The sequence below is a fragment of the Oncorhynchus nerka genome, linkage group LG9a (genome assembly GCF_034236695.1).
Source record: "Oncorhynchus nerka isolate Pitt River linkage group LG9a, Oner_Uvic_2.0, whole genome shotgun sequence".
Taxonomy (NCBI): domain Eukaryota; kingdom Metazoa; phylum Chordata; class Actinopteri; order Salmoniformes; family Salmonidae; genus Oncorhynchus; species Oncorhynchus nerka.
Window position 1 is genome coordinate 43,481,235 of NC_088404.1, and position 24,657 is coordinate 43,505,891.

General features: G+C 41.4%; 2 protein-coding genes and 1 long non-coding RNA gene across 7 annotated transcripts; 1 reads left to right on the forward strand and 2 right to left on the reverse strand.

Moving 5' to 3' along the window:
- Positions 1-1,087: 1,087 nt before the first annotated feature.
- Positions 1,088-8,187, reverse strand: LOC115134362 (DNA-directed RNA polymerase II subunit RPB3-like). 2 transcript variants are annotated; one of them, XM_065022623.1, is made up of 6 exons: positions 7,651-8,187; positions 4,943-4,992; positions 4,626-4,677; positions 4,394-4,517; positions 4,246-4,295; positions 1,088-4,131 (listed from the first exon to the last, which is right to left on the reverse strand). In XM_065022623.1, coding segments are annotated over exons 1-6 (297 nt in total). In that variant the 5' UTR covers positions 7,671-8,187; the 3' UTR covers positions 1,088-4,130. The 2 variants fall into 2 exon arrangements, with proteins under 2 accessions (XP_064878695.1, XP_064878696.1); XM_065022624.1 differs by lacking the exon at positions 7,651-8,187 and adding an exon at positions 5,538-6,663.
- Positions 8,188-8,762: 575 nt separating this feature from the next.
- LOC115134360 (uncharacterized) lies at positions 8,763-9,214 on the reverse strand. Its single transcript, XR_010464725.1, has 2 exons — positions 9,125-9,214; positions 8,763-8,859 (listed from the first exon to the last, which is right to left on the reverse strand). It is a non-coding gene; the product is annotated as an uncharacterized LOC115134360 (long non-coding RNA).
- Positions 9,215-10,439: 1,225 nt separating this feature from the next.
- Positions 10,440-21,886, forward strand: LOC115134361 (anamorsin-B). 4 transcript variants are annotated; one of them, XM_065022621.1, is made up of 9 exons: positions 10,440-10,671; positions 18,620-18,782; positions 18,957-19,100; positions 19,198-19,277; positions 19,365-19,533; positions 19,623-19,699; positions 19,798-19,919; positions 20,121-20,202; positions 20,310-21,886. In XM_065022621.1, the coding sequence occupies exons 1-9, from the start codon at positions 10,528-10,530 to the stop codon at positions 20,418-20,420; spliced, it is 1,092 nt and encodes a 363-aa protein (XP_064878693.1). In that variant the 5' UTR covers positions 10,440-10,527; the 3' UTR covers positions 20,421-21,886. The 4 variants fall into 4 exon arrangements, with proteins under 4 accessions (XP_064878693.1, XP_029524091.1, XP_029524092.1 ...); XM_029668231.2 differs by lacking the exon at positions 10,440-10,671 and adding an exon at positions 11,236-11,320; XM_029668232.2 differs by lacking the exon at positions 10,440-10,671 and adding an exon at positions 11,307-11,332.
- The last annotated feature ends 2,771 nt before the right edge of the window (positions 21,887-24,657 follow it).

Below are 24,657 nucleotides of genomic sequence, written 5' to 3' on the forward strand. Positions count from 1 at the left end.
TAGTTGAGTAAAAGTCTAAAAGTATTTAGTTTTACATGTACTTAAGTATCAAAAGTAAAAGTATAAATAATTTGAAATTCCTTATATTAAGCAAACCAGACGACACGATTTTCATATTTTATTGCGAAAGTATTCGGCCCCCTTGAACTTTGCGACCTTTTGCCACATTTCAGGCTTCAAACATAAAGATATAAAACTGTATTTTTTTGTGAAGAATCAACAAGTGGGACACAATCATGAAGTGGAACGACATTTATTGGATATTTCAAACTTTTTTAACAAATCAAAAACTGAAAAATTGGCCGTGCAAAATTAGCCAGCCGCCACTTCCTCATATGTATATCATTTCTGGCAGAAATGGGACATTGCGCAAGCCCTGCTCCAAAGGGAATTTGCGCATGTTTATTCTTTTTGGAACAATAACTGACATGTTATATCATACTTACACTTTAAAATCACTTATTCCCCAATAGGGGGAGCGAGGTTGTTGGGATCCGCAGTAGTCACTGACACCTTTATCTGAAACCTTTCTAACAGTACTATCATGTTTGTAGGATTTATAGTTGAAACCGAAATGTACTTTATTTGGGTAGTATACAATCTTATGCTTCGTTTAGAAAACGCCACCAGAGTTTAAGGCAAAAATGAAAGCAGGGTGGTTGGTAAGGAGTGTAACGCAAAGGTTGCGTGTTAATCTCATCATGGATAACTTTTGCTTTTTAGCTAATTAGCAAGTACTTACTACTTTTTTGTAATACTTACTGTTAGCTAACCCTTTCCTTAACATAACCAACTACTAACCTTAAACCCTAGCCTAGCTAACGTAAGCCACAATAAATTGGAATTCGTAACATACGAAATGGATGGACATTAATAATACATATCATATGAATTGTAACATACTAAATGGAGTCTCTGATTTACATACAGAATAATACGAAATATTCTGAGACCACTTTGCAAGAGAAGGTATATAGGGCCTGTTTGCATTTGGAATATTCTTTGTAGAATTTAGTCTCACATCAGTGACTGCTCACCTATGCTCGCATTCATCACCTTATTTATATCCAAAGGCAAGCACATTCAATCTGGATGAAAATTTGAGTTTATTCTTTCGGTAGACAAAATAAACAATTCAAAACATATTCCCGCAAACAACTTCAACAAAAAGGACAAATATTAACATAGCAGAGAACGAAGAGAAAGGACAAAATGTGGTGGACGATATAAAAACTGCGAGCTCTTGAATAAACTTTTTTCCTGCTTACATCAGGTTTGTTGTCATCCAAAAAGTTTGATTTGCAACTGGATCTGCTCTCCAAGTCTCAATGTTGTAGGACAGGCTAAAACTGCAGGTCTCAGATGATAGTGAGGACGTCACTCTGGATTTCGTGGCTCAGCTGGGTCTGTAAATCACTCAGTTTCTTTTTCAGCACTGCCAGAGCAGACATGACGATGGTCTCAGGTCGCAGTGAGCCACACGTCTCCACATTGTAATAGAACCTGCAAAAGTTTGAGACAACAGAAATTAACCGTGACGTCGCTGCCATCTTGATCATCACATACTGCTGTAACAATCAAAACCTCTATCACATACTGGTATTGTCATCATAGGAATGGACACTGATGATTAGGGATGGGTATTTTAATTGATTTCACCACCATTCAAATCATATGTTTTTTCAGATATCTGCTATCTGTTTCAGCAGAAGGGTGGGGCGAGAGAGGAGCATGGGCCAGTGTGTGTGGCAGTCTGTGCACGGAGGGAGAGAAAGTAGCCAAACCGACTCCCGCTAGTTAGGCAAACTTATTGCTGCCATAGGTTATCATACCATCTGGTAGTGCATGTTTTGACTGCATCAAATATTTGTACCTAAAGAAGCTATCCAGCTACAGTAGCCATCTAAGTTAGCCAGCTAGCTAGCTAAAGTAGCATGGCTAATTGAGAAAAGTTTGCTGTGCTCCCCGTACTGGTCTACAAGAACTCCATTCATATGAAACGGCCTACCTGTTGGTTGAGCATTGTAGCCGCCTACTTCTCATTTAGCCAATTCTATTTTGCATTGATTATTAATCTCCCACTTCGCTTGTTAACACATGGAGACCGACTGTAGCGCTGCTTTGATTGACCGAAATGTGTGTAAACTAGAGGTGACTTATTCTATGGGGCGCAACATTGTGTTGAATGTCACAGTCTATCCTTGTAGGCTATGTAGCATCGTCACATACAGTGCCTTCGGAAAGTATTCAGACCCCTTGACTTTTTCCACGTTTTGTTACGTTACAGCCTTATTCTAAAATTGATTAAACATGTTTCCCCCTCAATCTACACATAATACCCCACAATGACAAAACAAAAAACAGGTTTTTAGAAATGTTCGCTAATTTATATAAATAAATAAAAACTGATATATAAATTTACATAAGTATTCAGACCCTTTACTCAGTACATTGTTGAAGCACCGATTGGCAGTGACTACCGCAATGATTCTTATTGGGTATGACACTACAAGCTTGGCACACCTGTATTTCGGGAGTATCTCCCATTCTTCTCTGCAAATCCTCAAACTCTGTCAGGTTGGATGGGGAGTGTTGCTGCATAGATATTTTCAGGTCTCTCCAGAGATGTTCGATCAGGTTCAAGTCCGGGCTCTGGCCGGGCCACTCAAGGACATTCAGACACTTGTACTGAAGCCACTCCTGCTTTGTCTTGGCTGTGTGCTTAGGGTTGTTGTCTAATTGGAAGGTGAACCGTTGCCCCAGTCTGAGGACCTGAGCACTCTGGAGCAGTTCATCATGGATCTCTCTGTACTTTGCTCTGTTAATCTTTGCCTTGATCCTGACTAGTCTCCCAGTCCCTGCCGCTGAAAACATCCCCCTAGCATGATGCTGCCACCACGCTTCACCGTAGGGATGGTGCCAGGTTTCCTCCAGACGTGATCCTTGGTATTCAGGCAAAAAAGTTCAATCTTGGTCTCATCAGAACAGAGAATCTGGTTTCTCATGGTCAGAGTCTTTAGGTGACTTTTGGAAAACTCCAAATGGGCTGTCATGTGCCTTTTTACTGAGGAGTGGCTTCAGTCTGGCCACTACCATAAAGGCCTGAATGGTGAAGTGCTGCAGAGATTGTTGTGTTTCTGGAAGGTTATCCCCATCGTCACAGAGGAACTCTGGAGTGGTGTCAGAGTGACCATCAACCCGATGGTCACCTCCCTGACCAAGGCCCTTCTCCCGATTGCTCAGTTAGGCCAGGCGACCAGCTCTAGGAAGGGTTCCAAACTTCTTCCATTTAAGAATGACAGAGGCCACTGTGTTCTTGGGGACCTTCAATGCTGCAGAAATGTTTTGGTACCCTTCCCCAGATCTGTGCATCGACAATGCGGTCTCAGAGCTCTACAGACAATTCTCTCAACATCATGGCTTGGTTTTGCTCTGACATGTGTGCCTTCCCAAATCATGTCCAATCAGTTGAATATATCACATAAATTAGGAGAATTATCTAAAAACCTGTTTTCGCTTTGACATTATGGGGTATTGTGTATAAATTGCTAAGGAATTATTTTTTTTAAATCAATTTTAGAATAAGGCTGTAACATAAAATGTGAAAAAAGTCGAGAGGTCTGAATACTTTACAAAGGCACTGTGTATAATTTGATTACCTTTTAGAAAAAGCCCTTATACTGTTGAAATAAGCCTATATTTGTTCTCCTCAAAAATGAATACTCTCCCAAGTAATCGAATACCAATATCTGTTTGAATATTTGAATAACCGTGCCCATTTCTGCTGATGATGCACACCCTAAATGCTCCATAACAGACATGTAATTTACCTCTCATATTTGCCATTGGGGTCAAATGGGGCTTGAGACAGAGAATAGCAGGGTCAATTCTAATGGATAACAATAAGTGACACTCTCCCTCACAGAATACTTTGTCTGTCCCTTAACATTACAAAATAACACACCATTCCTCTGGCCGTGGGTACAGTGTGCCTCAGTGCATTGTCTGGGTCATACTCAAAGGATACGCCGGCTGTAGGGTTCCTCTTGGCATGTTCCTTGCCAAAGCCTTTCTTGGCATAAGCTCTGAGACGCAGCTCGTGACCCTTTCGAAGCTTCACCAGCAAAATGTCTGACAAGACGAAGGAGGCAGAGTCGAGAGAGAGAAACAGAGGTAGTGTGTGTAAGACACCAAATATTTATAATAAAATGCTGTAATAGAAGACCATGGGGAAGAGCAGCTCACCATCCTGTTAAACAGTCATTGGGATCATTGTCTCGACTCTTGGAGGTCACCTGAAGATCAGATAATATAGAAGTCAACTCAGTTCTGAAGAAAATAATAAGGGGAGGAAAGTCGACGTTGAATTATGGTTGAATGGAAGCACACTCACAGGGATGACTCGAGGGTGGTTGGACAGCAGGTCTCGTGAGGTCATATGCCGTGTCTGGTCCGCTGTGCAGCGAACGTCCAGCGTCAGTTCAACAGAGCATTCTGGGCCGAAATCATGTACAGTCCTGTGGTAGAGGGGAAGAGAGGGACAAAGCATTAGGAGTTTCATCTTCAAGTAAGCATGGCTGGCAATGATACTTTCAGCCATCTTCATCAGGTGTTCAAATGCTTACTCTGGAGTACTGCATCTTGTCCACAACATCATCACTTGTGAGGGGGAAAGACCTGAAAATGTGATCATAGTTATCAGTGCAATATTGGAACACAGGAGGCACAAAAACAAAGTTGTACAATTCACTACATTCCCACTCTGTGAGCAATGAACTCATCGTGGATCACAGAAGAATGTGCATCAATTTGAATCCAATCAATAGCTGAAATGAGACATGAGATTAACACGAACCATTGTGGCGAGGACATGGATCTTACAAACCGCTACACATTCATAATATTATTAATAAGAACAAGCACAGGCGATAGAGTATCTTACCTATTGTTGCAACCTCTGACATAAAGACACGTCGGATGGAATTTGCAACCCTGTATAAATCAGACAACACATGTGAAAGAACACATTAACATTGTAACTTCAGCCAATAGCAGTCTCGTGTAATATTTAAGCTTATGATCTAGCTAGCCCTTCGGGGTGATGAGCAGGCACTACTACCCTGCACTTGTTTCGAAAATCCCAGACCTGCCTTGTATATACAAAAGTACGTGGAAACCCCTTAAAATGTGTAGATTCTGCTATTTCAGCCACACCCGTTGCTGACAAGTGTATAAAATCGAGCACACAGCCATGCAATCTCCATAGACAAACATTGCCAGTAGAACAGCCTTACTGAAGAGCTCAGTGACTTTCAACGTGGCACCATCAAAGGATCCAGTTTGTCAAATGTCTGCCCTGCTAGAGCTGCCCCAGTCAACTGGAAGTGCTGTTATTGTGAAGTGGAAACGTCTAGGAGCAACAACGGCTCAGCCGCAAAGTGGTAGGCCACAGAAGTTCACAAAATATTTTATTTGACAACGGGACAGCCGAGAGCTGAAGTGGGAAAAGATTGTCTGTCCTCGGTTGCAACACTCACTAAGAGTTCCAAACTGCCTCTGGAAGCAACGTCAGCACAAGAACTGTTCGTCGGGAGCTTCATGAAATGTGTTTCCATAGCCGAGCAGCCACACACAAGCCTAAGATCACCATGCGCAATGCCAAGCTTCGGCTGGAGTGGTGTAAAAGCTCGCAGCCATTGGACTCTGGACCAGTGGAAACGCGTTCTCTGGAGTGATGAATCACACTTCACCATCTGGCAGTCAGACGGACGAATCTGGGTTTGACGGATGCCAGGAGAATGCTACCTGCCTAAATGCAAAGTGACAACTGTAAAGTTTGGTGGAGGCGGTATAATGGTCTGGGCTAAGCCCCTTAGTTCCAGTGAATGGAAATGTTAATGCTACAATATACAATGACATTCTAGACAAATTTTGTGACAACAGCTTGGGGGAAAGCCTTTTGCTGTTTCAGCATTACAATGCCCCTGTGTACAAAGTGATGTCCATACAGAAATAGCTTGTCGAGATTGGTGTGATAGAACTTGACTGGCCTGCGCAGAGCCCTGACCTCAAGCCCATTGAACACCTTTAGGATGAATTGGAACACCAGCTGTGAGCCAGGCCTAATCCCCAAACATCAGTGCCTGACCTCACTAATGCTCATGGCTGAATGGAAGCAAGTCCCCGCAGCAATGTTCCAACGTGTAGTGCAAAGCCTTTCCAGAAGAGCGGTGGCTGTTTTAGCAGCAAAAGGAGGACCAACTCCATATTAATATCCATGATTTTGGAATGAGTTGTTCGACAAGCAGGTGTCCACATACACTGAATTACCAAAAGTATGTTGGAACATACATTGGTTACATCGTGGGAGGCAACCCGTCTCTCGGCTGCTCCCTCCCAGCAAGCCAACTAGTGACCTAACGCTATGTAACTTTACAGATGTTTTGGTCTAATATTCCATTGCTGCGTCATCATTGACGTGTATACAGAAATATTAAAACATGGACATATGTCATGCTGTAGTTATTTCAATTAATTAAGTATCAGCGGGCGCCAGCTATTCATTTTACTGGCTACTCTCTCACAAGCTACGTAACGAGCTCGTTCACTAGCAAGCGCGAAAGCCTCAATCCAGGACGACTCGTCCTCATTGGCCAAAATAAAAGTCTGTGATTGGTTACCAATTTCTGGTGGGCGTGTTTAACATCCGGGTCACACCTTTCCCCCGTGACGTCGAGAAAGATGTTTCAAAATAAAAGTTTAGTGCGCCTAGAAGTAGGAAAGATTTGTTTCTCTTTTGGTCCATTCAACAACTGAGCGATACGATCCTTGTTTCAGCAGGATGTTGTATCTATACCTTATGTCATGCCTTACTGGAATGGATTTATTGATAATATCTGTTGGAAAAAAGTTTGGATGTTGCCACACACATACCTACTTGTTAACAAAATTAAGGAAGTTTATTTAAAATTATTCATAAATATTATCCTGCCAACCACTATATGAAGAAGTTTAAGGAAAACATCAACTCAAATTGCTCCTTTTGTAATGACCACCCAGAAACAGTTGTGCATCTTTTTTGGCATTGTATGCATGTAAGAAAACTGTGGCAAGACATCAGTAGGTTTATAATTGAACACATTTATGAAGATTTTACACTATTGTGGAGAGATGTACTGTTTGGATTCTTTACATACAATAGAAATAAGCGGAATCATTTTTATGTAATTAATTTCATCTTTTGGCCAAATTTCATATACACAAATGTAAATTTACAAACAGAAAACCACATTTTCGTACCCTACAAAAAGAAATTGAACTGTATTTTAAGACGGTTAAATGCTCTACTAACAAAAAAGCTGTTAGAATTGTAAGTATATGCATGTCCCTTAAGGTCCTTGTGTAATTGTAATGTGATATGTACCCCCTAGCTCGATTGTCTATTGTTTGTAATCTATGTATGCTTGTGTTCCCTCATGTGCTTTATGTATTGATTTGTTAATAAAATAAAAGTTCAGGCGCCTAGGTAAAACACTTATGACGAGTTCCAGACAACTGGGAACTCCTGAAAAAAACCTAACTCTGACTTGGAAAAATCAACTTGAACGTTCATCGAAACTGGCACCTTTCCAGAATTCCCGACTTTCTGACCTTAAGATCGCTGATGTCATGACTTGACCCCATTGTTTTCCTGAGTTCCCAGTTGTCTTGAAAGCACCAACAGCATCGTATGACTACATGGTAAAATCCATGCAGTGTTGTTCATCCCAAGGACCCCTCATCCTAAATCAATAACTGAAAAAAATAAACAAGATTGTTGTTGTAAATTGTCTGTAATTTATTTAGGAACTCTCAATGGAGCCGACCAAAAGCATTTAAGATACAATCATATTTTTGCATCCTTTATACAAAAGAAAAATGGATAGGAAGTGGATGTGAGGGAAAACCGTTTCAAACTGGATGAAAGTGAAACCTCATACCAGACCTAAGGCACAATTATATTTGTATTGTGGATAAAAGGCGACTAAGCAATAAAACAAACCAACACTATAGGGTATTACAGATAAGAGAAGAAATGTCTGAGCTGTGAGCACAGAAGCTGATCTTCAATGCCTCACACACAAACCACTGACTGGCAGAGATCAGAGGGGAAGGGGATGGTGGAACAGAAATAGCCATCTTTTTTCATCGTCTTTGGTTAATACCTGTTAGATTCTTCAGCTGGAAAAAAAAGAAAAAAAAATCTCCAGTCACTACTAAACACACAGAATACAATTGGTATTAAACAAATACAGTGCATGACATTAAAACATTTAAACAATCTAGGATTCTGAAAAAAAGTTATCCAAGGTTCCAATCAATGCTGCTATATATGTTCAAGACACATTCTGCGCGGATACAACAGATCTTCACAATGCCTGGAGAAGTGTTTAAAAAGTCAATTCGTAATAATAATCCTTTGTTTTGTGGATTTTATCTCTCTAGCACCCTCACCGTAACAGCAGCCCCCAAAAGCCCCTGCGCCACTGCTTCTCCTGTAGATGCCGCCTACAGGACACAATAGCAAAATAGGTGTCAATTACACATATTGAGTTCCCTTAATATAGGTTGTATACTAGTGAGTTCTTTCTAATGATTTATATTTTATCACTAGTGACCTGTTACCTAATTAAGGGGACTATGCACAGACTAAGGAAATGGTACCTGTTTGGCGGCGCCAGCCATGTTGACAATATCCTGGATTCGGTTTTCAAGGAAGTTCCAGGTGTCCTGGAAGTCTTCTGAGGAGTCCTGTATCATCACCAGCTCAGTGGTGTTATAGATCCCTGTCAGTGCGGCCCGTTTCGTATACCAGTTCAACTGATATAGGAAAAAAGTGAAAACTGAATAACAAAGATTTTGATACATAGACATACTATTAAAGTGGTTGTTGAAAGACAAAAACTTAAAAGGAAACATTTGGATTGGGCTGATTTATTAACAATTGACAAATCATGTCAGTTGTACGCACATGTACAATTAATGAGAGGAGAGGACATATAATATGGAGATGAATAGGGTAGACAGAGTTAAAGGTGAGAGGGACAATGAGAGTGCAGTGTGAGGATAGGTGGCGAGTAGTAACCTTCGCAGAGGCTGGTCGGATAGTATGAGGTGCCTGATGAACGGGGGTGAGGAAGACATTGGGAGAGGGGTACTTAGGCTGAGAAGGTCGACTCACATCTGTGGAACGGTCTCCAGCGTAGTACCAGATATCATCCACCAGGGTGGAGAGGTGCTTCAGACTGTCTGGGATGTTGTGTGGGAGGAGCAGAATACTCATAGCCTGGAGAGAGGAGAAAGGAAGATATACTTTAAATCAGCAGAAAAAAAACAGATGTCTGTTACTGAGTGTAATAATTTGAGGGAGACTAATGTAGATGGCAAAGTGATACATTCGATCAAGTAAGCTATATGGCACATCTACGCACAGATGTAATAAATGGTTCCCTCTACTAGTGTATCAAGACGATGTTACAAGATTAGGCTACTTTATACCAATCAGCTTGAACTGGTTTAAGGTGAAGAGATTAACTGTCACATGTCTAGTTGATATCTAAAGTCTAATTGTTATACTGTGTTGTGTGCAAGATACCTGTGGCCAATTATCCATGTATGGCGTCAACATCCTCAATCTAGTCTCCACAGCATCTCTAAGAAACTCAGCAGTTTTCTTTGGTCTGCAAGAAATCACGTGGTTAACACATGCTCACACACCAATAACAATCACATCCATGTTTAAATCCTAACTGCGCACGAAAAGTGCACTATTCTTGCACCTGCTAATTTGAGTGTGAGGGAGCTTACTCAGCCTGACCAAGTTGGACCTGGTTGTGCTGCTCTGCCATTTGCTCTGTTAGCTGGGCATTGCACTGAGCAATGAAGTGCAAAACCAGGTCCCCTGCATTCTGGAACATTCCACTGGAGGCTGCTGAGAGGCCTAGTGTCTGCTCCGAGGAAAACAGTAACAGGAAAGAAACAATTACATTTAGTCACGTAGGTAAATCTCTCCATCCACCACACAACTACAGTAAATCCAACTTCCCTCCACTCACTTACCTCAGCCCCTGCTGAAATGGCCTCAAGAGTCCAACCATGTAGTTGGACAAAGTCCAGTGCAGCGTTAAGGATGTGTGCTTGCAGTTGCTCCTCTGTTTCATACTCTTCTCCTTGTTCTCCACTCTGGTCTGCATAACTGCAGTGACAATAGAGAGCACACAGCATAGACCATTGGCATGCACACGTCATAAGTAACTTAAGAGCAAAATGTCACAAATGTTTCAGAGGGAAAAACCACAACATGGTATTGTAATGTTATTATGCATTGGTAAAATGGGTGTCAGTTCAGTTTGGTGGAACCTAACCTAGTGTTGGGCTGGGGAGCCTCCTTAGCATCAGCTTCGGTTGCAGGCGCTTCCTGCGTATATGTGGCAGTGTTGTTTTTAAATGGGTGGGCTTGGTAATGCTCATGGTAGGTTGTAGTTGAGGATGCAGCAGAAGATGGGGGGACAGGGATGGACTTGTCCTTGTCCTCCTGAAGACGAAGTGCAGCACAGTGGAAGCCTCGTCTCAGGCCATTGCAATGGGGACTGGATGTTTTTGGAACTACCACTACGAGAAACAATCAGAAAAGTATGCTCTAATGATGTTCATACTGACACGATGCATCCTGTATTCTGACTGAGCACACGTATGAACTAAATTGCCTAATATTGGCAAATAATTAAAGCTCCGTAAATTGTGACCGGGGGGGTAGTTTCTCGGTAGGAGTCTCTATGTGAGCAGTTTGTGAAAATACTTGGATAATGTAACCCCCGTCACAATTTACGGGGTTAGCCTAATTAGCTAACTATGTTTATTGGATCGAAGAGCTCAATACTTGCAGTTGTGATAACTACATGTGTTTTCTTGCGTTGAGATTTAGATTACAATGAGTAGCCAACATTATATTACCAGATTCTGTCCTTCATGATCACCTTCTGCTTAAAGTGACATTGGTTGGCTAGCTAGTTCCCAAGTTCTCTCGCGATTTTGACCTAAATCAATGTACACGATTACCAAAGTCAAGTCCCTGAGCTACTGGCTAATGCCTACAGACAAAGACCAACTAGCAAGTCTTGGCTCACCGCTGCCAAAACCCCGCAGGGCCCTTCCAACTCGTAGTCCTCGTAGCAGCGCCGCCATATCCAGCTGCTAACAGATATTTGGACATCAGACGCATCATTTTTACGCGACTCACTTTACGCAGCACGTAATACACGTCATTGCTTTGACCGGAGAGGTAAGTTAGCAGGTCAGCTAACATTGACCGAAATTCTTTTTGCCTTATTTCACGTTCAGAAAGTCTCAAAATCAAAGCGGAACTACCACACACAGGTTTTGTTAATCTGCAGTGAATTTGCACAGCGAAAACATACATTTTGATGTGGACGTTTTGTTAGCTGTTCGTTAAACAACGTTCGCTTACTAGCTAACTAATTTAGCTGGTTGGTAACTTGTCACAAAGACAAAAGCACATTTGAACATCTTTAATTAAGAGTCAAGACCAAGATAATGTATTAAACGTGATGTGCTAAAATGGGCTTGATGATGTCTGTATGACTGGCAGTACATTTGCCATGAACGTTTGGTTTCTAGTCAGCTCTAGAGTATTCCATATTACGTTCTAGTTACACCTGATAGCCTGGATATCAGCCTCTTTAGCTAATCTACTCGCTGTAATGTGCCAGAGACTGGCCTTTCTGCCAGTTGCAGACTGTGCCGTTTAAGATTAGAGAGTTAAAAAAAAAAAAAATTAAGAGCATGGCTTTATTTCTATTACAGCATATTGGATGACTGTCATTGATATTCCATTCACCCAGCTCAACGTAACATCGATAGGTTAAGACTACTATATGATACTCGACCTATAATGAGGTTGCTATAACCTAGTTTACGAATTCAAGTTTATAACGTAGGTGCACATGTCGGTACAAATGGGTGTAATCAAGGTAACTGAGTGACACATTCAGTACCTCATTGCACGCTCTTGCCTGCATCTAGTTGATCTAGGGTGTAATCATAAATCCAAACAGTTACGCTTTGCAACCAAAACGAGAGTCTCTCTGTTCGGTTTGCTTCCGTTTAAGAAAAGTTTTTTTTTTCTCCAACAGAATTAATACACCCCTGATCAGCAGCACCCACAGATCACATTCATATCAGCCACATACAAACAGCATCATCGCTTTACTTGTTGTATAATTCCTCGCATCTATACACTCTCCTCCTCTCACTTTTTTCCTTCGCTTGTGGACTTCAGTGAACACCACAACAGCTGTCTGTGACCAGGTGAAAAAAATACTTAGTAAACCCACAGTACAGCAAACAGTTTATCAATTACACTGGCGTGCCCCGGTGGCAATAAATTAATACAACCAAAAGCTTACCTTGACTTGGAAGAGTTCCAGTGTTGGACAGCCTTACATGCTGACCAGACAGGACACGTCGCGTGCGCGAGCATCGCAAAATAAATGTAGAAATCCATGTTATTCAATTATTGCGCCAACGAGCCTCTGCGACGCCAAGGGCTAAAATAGAACTCTGGCCCTCGCTACATATTCGTCGCCAGACCCACTGGCTCCAGGTCATCTACAAGTCCATGCTAGGTAAAGCTCCGCCTTATCTCAGTTCACTGGTCACGATGGCAACACCCACCCGTAGCACACGCTCCAGCAGGTGTATCTCACTGATCATCCCTAAAGCCAACACCTCATTTGGCCGACTTTCCTTCCAGTTCTCTGCTGCCTGTGACTGGAACGAATTGCAAAAATCGTTGAAGTTGGAGACTTTTATCTCCCTCACCAACTTTAAACATCTGCTATCTGAGCAGCTAACCGATTGCTGCAGCTGTACATAGTCCATCGGTAAATAACCCACCCAATATACCTACCTCATCCCCATACTGTTATTTATTTACTTTTCTGCTCTTTTGCACACCAGTATCTCTACCTGCACATGACCATCTGATAATGTATCACTCCAGTGTTAATCTGCTAATACTTTTGCACACAATGTGTATAGACTCTTTTTTTCTTCTTTTTTTTCCGACTGTGTTATTGTCTTGTTTATTCCATGTGTGACTCTGTGTTGCTGTCTGTTCACACTACTATGCTTTAATCTTGGCCAGGTCGCAGTTGTAAATGAGAACTTGTTCTCAACTAGCCTACCTGGTTAAATAAAGGTGAAAAAAAAAAAAAAACTATTTCTGATGCAGATCGCGCTGAAAGTCCTGCCTCTCCCATCTCCTCATTGGTTTATAGAAGCAGTTACCCACGTGCCATCTCCTCATTGGTTATACCCACGTGGGTGATTGAAAGACGAACTGTTTTGCCGGTAGTCGTGGTAATACAATGAAAGTTTAGATGCGATCAACATATAAATTAAACGATGAAAAAGCCTGGAAGGAGGAGAGATGACTAGAAACGATTCGGATGTCTGTTTTATGTGTGGATTAATTGTCGGAATAGAGGTCCTTGTGCATTTCAGGTAAAATAACAACTCAATGTTTATATCCCAGGACAAATTAGCTAGCGACAGCAAGTTAGCTAAATAGGTCAAATTAACGTTAGCTAGCAAGTGCAAGCTAACTAGCTAAATTGCCATACATGTTTAATACTTTTCGAAATGTCCCCAAGTTAATGTCATTTGTTCAGAGTTTGTTTTGATATTTTAACATGCGTGTAGTGATCGAATTTGGTGTGAGGGGGGGCAAAATACATTTATGCACGATGGCGCACGCAAGCAGCCTGTTTGGGTTCCGTGTGAGCCAGCTAGCTTAACATAAATATAATACCTCTGTTTGAGCCAAGTGTTTGAAAAGTCTAAATTAGCTAGGTGCATTAGCTAAGTAAGTGGGGAAAAAATGTATACAAAATCTCTTCTTTTTCTTCTTAATTGAAGACGTTAATTTGTTCAAAACTGTTCAATTATTGTCTTTCTCTCTTTAAGTTAAGTCTTTAAATTTGATGTGCTGCAGTGCTAACTAGCTGTAGTTTATGCTTTCAGTACTAGATTAATTCTCTGATTCTTTGATTGGGTGGACATGTCAGTTGCTGCAAGAGCTCTGATAGGATGGAGGATGTCCTCCGGAAGTCATCATAATTACTGTGTAAGTCTATGGAAGGGGGTGGGAACCATTAGCATCCAAGGTTTAGTATTGAAGTTCGTTGTACCTAGAGGAGGGCGGAAAATAGCTGTCCTCTGGCTTCACCATGGTGCTACCACAGAGAGTGCTGTTTGAGGCCACTGTAAACCATTGCAAAACAGTGTGTTTTAATCCATTATTTGGTGCCTTGAATATATTTAGTGTAGTTTTATCTAAAAAGGACAACTTTTTTGTTTCACTTTTTATTTTTAGGAAATTCACTGAGTGGGATGGTCCTCCCCCTCCTGAGTAACCTCCACTGCTTTCTGCCATCTTCAAATATGAACATTCCATCATTAATGAGCTAGAGTTCAGAGGACGTGATCCTGATTTGATTACCCTCAGCTATGCTCAAAGCACAACTATAATGCAAATATTGGAACTATATCAATTTTTTCTCTCCACAGAACACGTTGCTAAGCAACTGATTTTTGATTGTCCAGAGTAGATGAAACCAGTTTGTCAAAAGATGCTAGCTCATATGTCTAAATTCTCAAACTAAATAGTTACATTTTGCAATTCAACCACAAAACTGCTTCGTTCAGAGTTTAAGCCTCAAAATTCAACCATTTGCCTAGCTAAGAGCTAAATGTTTTTGACGTTATAAATTCCAATTCTATTTGAGGCTCCACATGTTGTCGTAGAAAATATTCATGTTATTTCCAACAACCCTTTAAGCAATTCTGCCGTAAATCCAGCGCATATTGAAAGTTTAAATTGCTGAAAGACCAGTCTTTTTGTCAACGACAAGGAGTGGAATGTTAGCTATAGAGATTGCTACTCATGATGTCCTAGTTGTCTTAAACACAATGAGTCTGAGACTGCCATCATTTAAGTCATTTCTGGTGAGGAGGGGCACTGTACAAAACAACGCCCAAGTCATTTTCCCAACAATTGTTTACAGACAGATTATTTCACTTATAATTCACTGTATCACAATTCCAGTGCGTAAGAAGTTTACATGCACTAAGTTGACTGTGCCTTTAAACAGCTTGGAAAATTCCAGAAAATTACGTCATGGCTTTAGAAGCTTCTGATAGGCTAATTGACATAATTTGAGTCAATTCGAGGTGTAACTGTGGATGTATTTCAAGCCTACCTTCAAACTCAGTGCCTCTTTGCTTGACGTCATGGGAAAATCAAAAGAAATCAGTCAAGACTTCAGAAAAATATAAGCAAGTATAAACACCATGGGACCACGTAGCCGTCATACCGCTCAGGAAGGAGACGCGTTCTGTTTCCTAGAGATGAACGTACTTTGGTGCCAAAAGTACAAATCAATCCCAGAACAACAGCAAAGGACCTTGTGAAGATGCTGGAGGAAACGGGTACAAAAGTATCTATGTCCACAGTAAAACGAGTCCTATATCGACATAACCTGAAAGGTCGCTCAGCAAGGAAGAAGCCACTGCTCCAAAACCGCCATAAATAAGTTCCAACGTTGTGGTAAAATGGCTTAAGGCCAACAAAGTCAAGGTATTGGAGTGGCCATCACAAAGCCCTGATCTCAATCCTAACTAAAATTTGTGGGCACAACTGAAAAAGCATGTGCGAGCAAGGAGGCCTACAAACCTGACTCAGTTACACCAGCTCTGTCAGGAGGAATGGGCCAAAATTCACCCAACTTATTGTGGGAAGCTTGTGGAAGCCTACCCAAAATGTTTGACCCAAGTTAAACAATTGAAAGGCAATGCTACCAAATACTAATTGAGTGTATGTAAATTTCTGACCCACTGGGAACGTGATAAAAGAAATAATTCTCTCTACCATTATTCTGACATTTCACATTCTTAAAATAAAGTGGTGATCCTAACTGACCTAAGACAGGTATTTTTTACTAGGATTAAATGTCAGGAATTGTGAAAAACCGAGTTTAAATCTATTTGGCTAAGGTGTACGTAAACTTCCAACTTCTACTGTACGTGTGTTCATGAGGTTGGACTCTGAACTGCTGAGGTGAGGTGATCTGATTTTCTAGCTTGGTGTGAAAAAAACAATGACATGGAACTAAATTTACAAATGCATTTTCACTATAGTCCTTTTATTAATTATAACACCGCAATTGATTACCCCTCCACAGTTTTTAAAATCTTGGCCTATCTCGTATATTTTTTAGTCACCCATGTTTGGTAGCCTATGCTGTTGGGTACAGGGATAGACATAATTTGTAAATGTAAATCTGATTGGATACAGCGTTTGATTATTGGAATATCAACCGCAATTTAAACTTTTTCTTACAGAGGGCTGGTCACCTTACACTAACCCTAATCCTTATGTCTGTAACTGGTGCTGGCAGTAACCAATTCAGAACAATTTTGATATCCCAACAGAAGTCAGTAAAGCATTATGTATGGTACAAGGTCACTTTCACTTCTGTTTCTCAATCTTGAATCTACGACTCATGAGACAGCTACTATCAGGTACCGATAAACTATTGGGTGGTTGAGTTTACTCCTCTGCCCCCAAAACTTGGTGTCTTATCAGCATGACAGATACAGTGCATTCAGAAAGTATTCTGACCCCTTGACTTTTTCCACATTTTGTTACGTTACATCCTTATTCTAAAATGGATTACATTTCACATTTTCCTCATCAATCTACACACAATACCCCATAATGACAAAGTTAAAACAGGTTTTTAGAATACCTTATCAGACCCTTTTCTTTGAGACTCTAAATTGAGCTCCGGTGCATCTGGTTTCCATTGATCATCCTAGAGGTTTCTACACTTGTGATAAATTCAACTGATTGGACATGATTTGGAAAGGCACACCCCTGTGCCTTGGTCACCTCCCTAAGGTCCCACAGTTGACAGTGCATGTCAGAGCAAACACCAAGCCATGAGGTCAAAGTAATTGTCCATAGAGCTCCGAAACAGGATTGTCTAGAGGCACAGATCTGGAGAAGGGTAGCAAAAGAATTCTGCAGCCTTGAAGGTCCCCAAGAACACAGTGGCCTCCATCGTTCTTTAATAATGGAAAAATTGATGTAATAAATGTATCACTAGCCACATTAAACAATGGCACTTTATATAATGTTTACATACCCTACATTACTCATCTCATATGTATATACTGTACTCTATACCATCTACTGCATCTTGCCTATGCCATTCGGCCATCACTCATTCATATATTTTTATGTACATATTCTTATTAATTCCTTTACACTTGTGTGTATAAGGTAGTTGTTGTGAAATTGTTAGATTACTTGTTAGATATTACTGCATGGTCGGAACTAGAAGCACAAGCATTTCGCTACACTCGCATTAACATCTGCTAACCATGTGTATGTGACAAATAAAATTTGAGTTGATAAATGGAAGACGTTTGGAACCACCAAGACTCTTCCTAGAGCTGGCCACCTGGCCAAACTGAGTAATTGGGGGGAGAAGGGCTTTGGTCAGGGAGGTGACCAAGAACTCAATGCTCACTCTGAGAGCGCTCCAGAGTTCCTCTGTGGAGATGGGAGAACCTTCCAGAAGGAGAACCATCTCTGCAGCACTCCACCAATCAGGCCTTTATGGTAGAGTGGCCAGACGGAAGCCACTCCTCAGTAAAATGACAGCACGCTTGGAGTTTGCCAAAATGCACCTAAAGGACTCTGACATAAGAAACTAGATTATCTAGTCTGTAGAAACAAATAATTAACTCTTTGGCCTGAATGCCAAGCGTCACATCTGGAGGAAACCTGACACCATGGTGGTGGCAGCATCATGCTATGGGGATGTTTTTCAACGGCAGGGACCGGGAGACTAGTCAGGATTGAGGGAAAGATGAACTGCTCCAGAGTGCTCAGGTCCTCAGACTGGGGCGACCGTTCACCTTCCAACAGGACAATGACCCTAAGCACACAGCCAAGACAACGCAGGAGTGGCTTCGGGACAAGTGTCTGAATGTCCTTGAGTGGCCCAGCCAGAGCCTAGACTTGAAAATGGCTGTGCAGCAACGCTCCCTATCCAACCTGACAGAGTTTGAGAGGATCTGCAGAGAATAATGGGAGAAACTCCCAAAATACATGGGTGCCAAGCTTGTAGCGTCATACCCAAGAAGACTCAAGGCTGCCAAAGGTGCTTCAACAAAGTACTGAGTAAAGGGTCTGAATATTTATGTAAATGTGATATTTCAGTTTCAAATGTTTTATAAATTTGTTTTGTCATGGGGTATTGTGTGATATTTTTCAAATCCATTTTAGAATAAGACTAACGTAACAAAATGTGGAAAAGTCAAAGGGTCTGAGTACTTTCTGAATGCACTGTATGTTCTGTCTGCTTGGGTATCTCAATTTTGGGAGGAGTCAGTTAGGGGGCAGTGTCCACATTTTGGTGGTTTCTTTGGATTGATTTAACTTTAAATGCTAGTAAGTGTGTTAATGTATTGACTGTTGTTCTGTTTGCAGGAGACCATGGCAGACCTTGGTGTAAAAGCGGGGGATAAGGTGCTGTTGGTGTGGAGCCAACCCTCATCCCCAACAACCCTGAAGGAGCTGGCAGAGAGTCTAGGGTCCATGGTTGGCTCTGAGGGCCGAGTGTCACTGGAGAATATGGAGAGACTTCTAATGTGTGAGTGACCCTTTCCTAAGGTTCTGTTTCAACAGTTGGCCAATGCTATATCAAAACTCTTGCATTCTGATATTCTATGCACTTGTTAAAAGGCATTGTATTGTAAAATTGTACTTGCTACTCTAACGATAAGGTAAGCCACCAAAATACCTGCCAATCCTCTCCTTTCCTCAGCTTCACATGCAGCATCAACTTATGACTGGGTCCTCTCAAGTCTACTCCCTGACAGCGCTTCCATTCACACCTCAGAGACGCTAGCAGAGATGGCCAGAGTGATAAAACCTGGTGGGAAACTAGTGCTAGAGGAACCTGTTACAGGTAAGAGGGGTGAAGAGAGCAAAGTCTCCATGGTCATTATTGAGGACACATAGTAAATTACTGACTCTTGACACTTGATACCTGTCCTTTTTCTCAGGAACTAATGACCAACAAGTGAGGACTGCTGAAAAGCTTATGTCCGCCTTGAAGTTGTCTGGCCTGGTGTCTGTCACTGAGGTGAGTAAACCAGCACGGGATTGGTAAATATCCACTCCTCCAGGCTCTTTATACACTGACACATGTTTTGTTTACCAACATTGGCAGATCAGTAAAGGACCCCTGACTCCAAAAATGTTGTCTGCCCTGAGGACATCTACAGGCTTCCAGGGGAACACTCTCTCCAGGGTGCGCATGTCTGCTTCCAAACCCAACTTTGAGGTGGGCTCCTCTAGCCAGCTGAAGCTTTCCTTTGGGAAAAAGACACTAAAACCAGGTATGTGAAGTTCTCCTTCCTTCTGTTACTATTTCAAACTTTTCCTCTTGCTTCTGGCCTTTACAAATGTATTCCTTTTCTTGTTGCAGAAGACAAACCAGCTCTTGACCCCAATGTTGAAAAGGCATGGACCCTGTCAGCCAATGACATGGATGATGATGATGTGGTGTGTGTTTGGTTGGTTGTATTTGTGTGTAGATCTATAAATCTATGATTTACTGCATTCAATGGTGGTCTCAATATGCCTTTCCCCTGTCCCTTCAGGACCTGGTGGACTCCGATGCTCTCCTGGATGCAGATGATCTAAAGAAGCCAGATGCAGCCTCCCTCAAGGCGCCCTCTTGTGGTGACGGAACAACCAAGAAAAAGAAAGCTTGCAAGAACTGGTGAGAAACACCCCTCACCCTTTCTTTGGTTACAGAAAAGAGGGCTCATCCATACACCAACAAGATTGCTGGAGTCATAACCAAGAGACATGAGTGATGAAGTTCAACTGATTATTGAATATCCCTTATGCAAATATGGAGATAATCACACATAGTTGCCTTGTATCATAATTGTAATTTGTCATTACTCCTCCTATGTAGCTCTTGTGGTCTTGCTGAGGAGTTAGAACAAGAAAGCAAGGGTGTCCAGACGATCAGCCAGCCCAAGTCAGCGTGTGGAAGTGTGAGTGTCACTCTTTTCCCATCATACTGTAGCTTTCTGTGTCGGCACATGTCTCTTTGTGAAGCCAGTTTGTAGTTGTTGACCTGACCTTTTGATCTGTATTTCAGTGTTACCTGGGTGATGCCTTCCGATGTGCCAGCTGTCCGTATCTTGGGATGCCTGCCTTTAAACCTGGGGAGAAGGTTGTCCTGGCCAACATGGGGCTAAATGATGCCTAGGAACACATATTTATGTAGTGTCACATTATTTACATTCCTTACACACTGCTAACCTATCACCCCCTAGAGCAATGTTCCCTCTTTTTTCCAGCACTGGGGAAATTTCAGGTCTGCTGTGCACATACTTGAATGTTGTGAAAACTCACATTTACTGTGAACACTGAGGCTGTACCCACTTTAAGTTAGTTTTAACAGTGGTCAAGTACGCTACTGTTGCTATTTGAACATAATGTAGGCCTATCAGTGTGGCCTACCATAAAAACAATGAAAACATGCATCCTGTAACATGGAAATAGAACAGCTATCAATCAGCCTACAGTAGCAGCTAATGTGTGGTGTTCAATGTAGGTCTACATTCCATAAGACTTTAGAAAAAAACATGCAGGGCTTGACATTAACCTGTTTATCCACTTGTCCTTCAGACAAGGTGACAAAAAATATTGTTTGATGCAAGAAACTACTTTACAAAATAAAATGCATTTATTATTCCCATACCATTATTACAGTCAGACAAATTATCCTACCCTCTCTATATTGGCTACTTAACTCAATAACTAGCAAAGTATATTAACAAAATGTGCACACATGGCAACATGCAGCTCTTGCTTTGATCTCAACACAAGCGCATCTACTAACGACCACTCATGCTGTAAACACAGTCCAGTTCAAAGGAAACGGCACAGATCCATATATGGCAATGTTTTATTTGCAAATGGGCTTACTGCAGCTCTGATTATGCCACACTGGTCTGTGTAGACTGCAGAGTATGGGCTGAGTCGTGCAGTGTCAATGCAATAGAATCTTACTCTGATGCGTTCTGCTTAATAACAAAATCTCTTGCATAGTTTGTTTTGTTTCAGTATGTTGCAATGAAAGTGGCTAATATTGTGTTGATTCGATCACAATTGTCAGAGTAAAGGGAAAGCATCAGTGTAACTAACAGGGAAAACTCTGAAGTTTAATCCCATGCTTCTCTCTCTCTTTGGGCTGATATTTATTTTGCTCCGCAGTCCCGGGGGAGCTGCACGGCAGTCTCGGGGCTACTGCGCACCCACTTGCAGCTTAGAGGGAACATTGCCCTGCAGTACTTGTTCAATGCCGGGTTCGCAATGAGGAGAGTGGTTCTACATCTAATTTATGTGAGAGCAAAAACCAGATTGAGTTTAAGAAAATGAAGGCCTAATGCACTGAATTGCAGTCAGAAATGTGTTATTGCTGGTTGTATACAGTTGTAATACATGTATTAGGAGTAGAATTTAAAGTATCCAAACATGACTGAATACATCATAATCATTGCATCAATCCAGGCTACGACCATGTGAAAACTACAATATGCTACTGGATACAGTGAAGATTTCACAGAGCAGTCACCATATTTCAAGTATAACTGGAACTGTCGATTTGTCAGTTCAGTGAATCATGTGTATTTTACTATCTTTTTAACAATAAAAAATCTGTTAATCATAGTACAAGTTCATTTTTTTCAGGATAACCAAAAGATTGTTAAATCGAATCCCTGACCTGACAAAGTAAAAATCTGTTCTGGCCCTGAACAAGGCAGTTAACCCACTGTTCCTAGACCGTAATTGTAAATAACAATGTTCTTAACTGACTTGCTTAGTTGAAAGGTTAAATTAAAAATACCTTGTGACAACTGATTGGCTCAAACACATTAAGTAAAGAAATTCCACAAATTAACATAAGGCACACCTGTTAATTAAAATGCATTCCAGGTGACTACCTCATGAAGCTGGTTGAGAGAATGCCAGGAGTGTGCAAAGCTGTCATCAGGGCAAAGGATGGCCACTTTGAAGAATCTCAAAATATATTTTGATTTGTTTCAAACACTTTTGTTTACTTGATTTATTTCACCTTTATTTAACCAGGTAGGCCAGTTGAGAACAAGTTCTCATTTACAACTGCAACCTGGCCAAGATAAAGCAAAGCAATGTGACAAAACAGTCACACAAACGAACATACAGTCAACACAAAATAAAAAATTATGAATCCATATGTATTATTTCATATATTTGATGTCTTCACTGTTATTTTTACTATTTTCTACATTGTAGACTAATGAAAAACCCTGGAATGAGTAGGTGTGGTCAAACTTTTGACTGGTAGTGTAAATACATATACTCTCCCTTCCGGGATGGCTACATGGTCCTCCCCTGCCCTCCCTTCAGCAAACCTTCTCCCTTCCGAAAGGCAGAAACTCAAACTGGAAGTACCCGTGCTAAGGTCTATTTAGGGAAGTGTTGAGTGCAATAGAGATTGCATCGTCTGTGGATCCAAGCCATAAGACTCCTGAACAGCTAATCAAATCGCTACCCGGACTATATCCATTTTTACACTGCTGCTGCTTGCTGTTTATTATCTATGCAGTCACTTTACCCCTACCTATATGTACATATTACCTCAATTACCTTGACTAACCTGTACCCCTGCACATTGACTCATTCCCGTTACCCACTGTATATAGCCTCATTATTTTATTGTTGCTCTTTTATTTTTTACTTTAGTTTATTCAATAAATATTTTTTTCTTAAAACTGCATCGTTGGTTAAGGGCTTGTAAGTAAGCAATACACGGTAATGTCTAAACCTATTGTATTCGGTGCATGTCACCAATAAAATTAGATTTGATTAGCCAAGCGAGGGAAGTTGGCAACGTTAGCCCCTCAGCCCTCGTTTTTGATTGAGTTTGCGAGTGTCCAATTATGTTCACCGTGGGGCCTGAAACGCCCCATAATTCAATTTCCGATTATTGTACATCTGCTAAGAAAAGTCAGCCAAAACTTAAAACCAACATTAATATGGAGAACCGTGGGACGAAGGAGTGACATTACTGGGCAAGAGCTGGCCATTTAAAATGAATTAATTCTTCCCTCGCCCTGCAAGTGTAAACTCATCAGATGTCATCAGAAGTGTCCACTTAATTTGAGGGCTGAGGGGAGAGGGTGTGTCTTTTACGTGTTTGGAATGCAGCCACAGTGACTGAGTTCATCAGGAAGTGTATAGGGGATGTTCCCACTGTGACTATTAAAACCTACCCAAACCAAAAACTGTGATAGATGGCAGCATTCGCGTGTTAAACCTCGAAAGGCTGCCGGTCCAGACGGTATCCCTATCTGCGTCCTCAGAGCATGTGCAGACCAGCTGGCTGGAGTGTTTATGGACATATTCAATCTCTCCCTATCCCAGTCTGCTGTCCCCACTTGCTTCAAGATGTCCACCATTGCTTTCTTCGATACAGGAACAAAGGTAACTGAACTAAATGACTATCACCCCGTAACAATCACTTCATCATGAAGTGCTTTGAGAGGCTAGTTAAGAATCATATCACCTCCAAAAAGTGAAAAGCTTCAAGTTCCTCGGAGTACACATTTCTTACAGCCTGAAATGGTCCACCCACACAGACAGTGTGGTGAAGGCGCAACAGCGCCTATTCAACCTCAGTAAGCTGAAGAAATGTGGCTTGGCCCCTAAGACCCTCACAAACTTATGTATAATGGAGAACATCCTGTCGGGCTGTATCACCGCCTGGTACGGCAACTGCACCGCCTGCCCTCCAGGACATCTACAGCACCTGATGTCACAGGAAGGCCAAAGATATCAACCACCTGAGTCATGACCTGTTCACCCCACTATCATCCAGAAGGCAAGGTTTGTACAGGTGCATCAAAGCTGGGACCGAGAGACTGAAAAACAACTTCTATCTCAAGGCCATCAGACTGTTAAATTGCCATCATTAGCCGGCTACTATCCGGTTACTCAACCCAACACCGTAGAGGCTGCTGTCCTATATACATAGAAATGGAATCACTGGTCACTTTAAACGGAACACTAATCATGTTTACATACTGTTTTACTAATTTCATATGTATATTCTGTATTTTAGTCAATGCCACTCAGACATTTCTCTTCCTAATATTTATATATTTCTTAATTCCATTCTTTACTTTTAGATTTGTGTGTATGTTTGTGAATTGTTAGATACTACTGCACTGTTGAACCTTGGAACACAAGCAGTTCATTACACCCGAAATAGCATCTGCTAAATATGTGTATGTGACCAATAAAATTGGATTTGAGCAGTGTAGCGTTTAGTGACGCAAAACTTTAGTGGTCAAAACCATTCATCTTGGAGCGAGGGGGTTTGGAAAGTGCTATCATATCACGCAATTATACCAATTATGAAATGGTTCAGAGACATATATATATATTTTTTTTACACA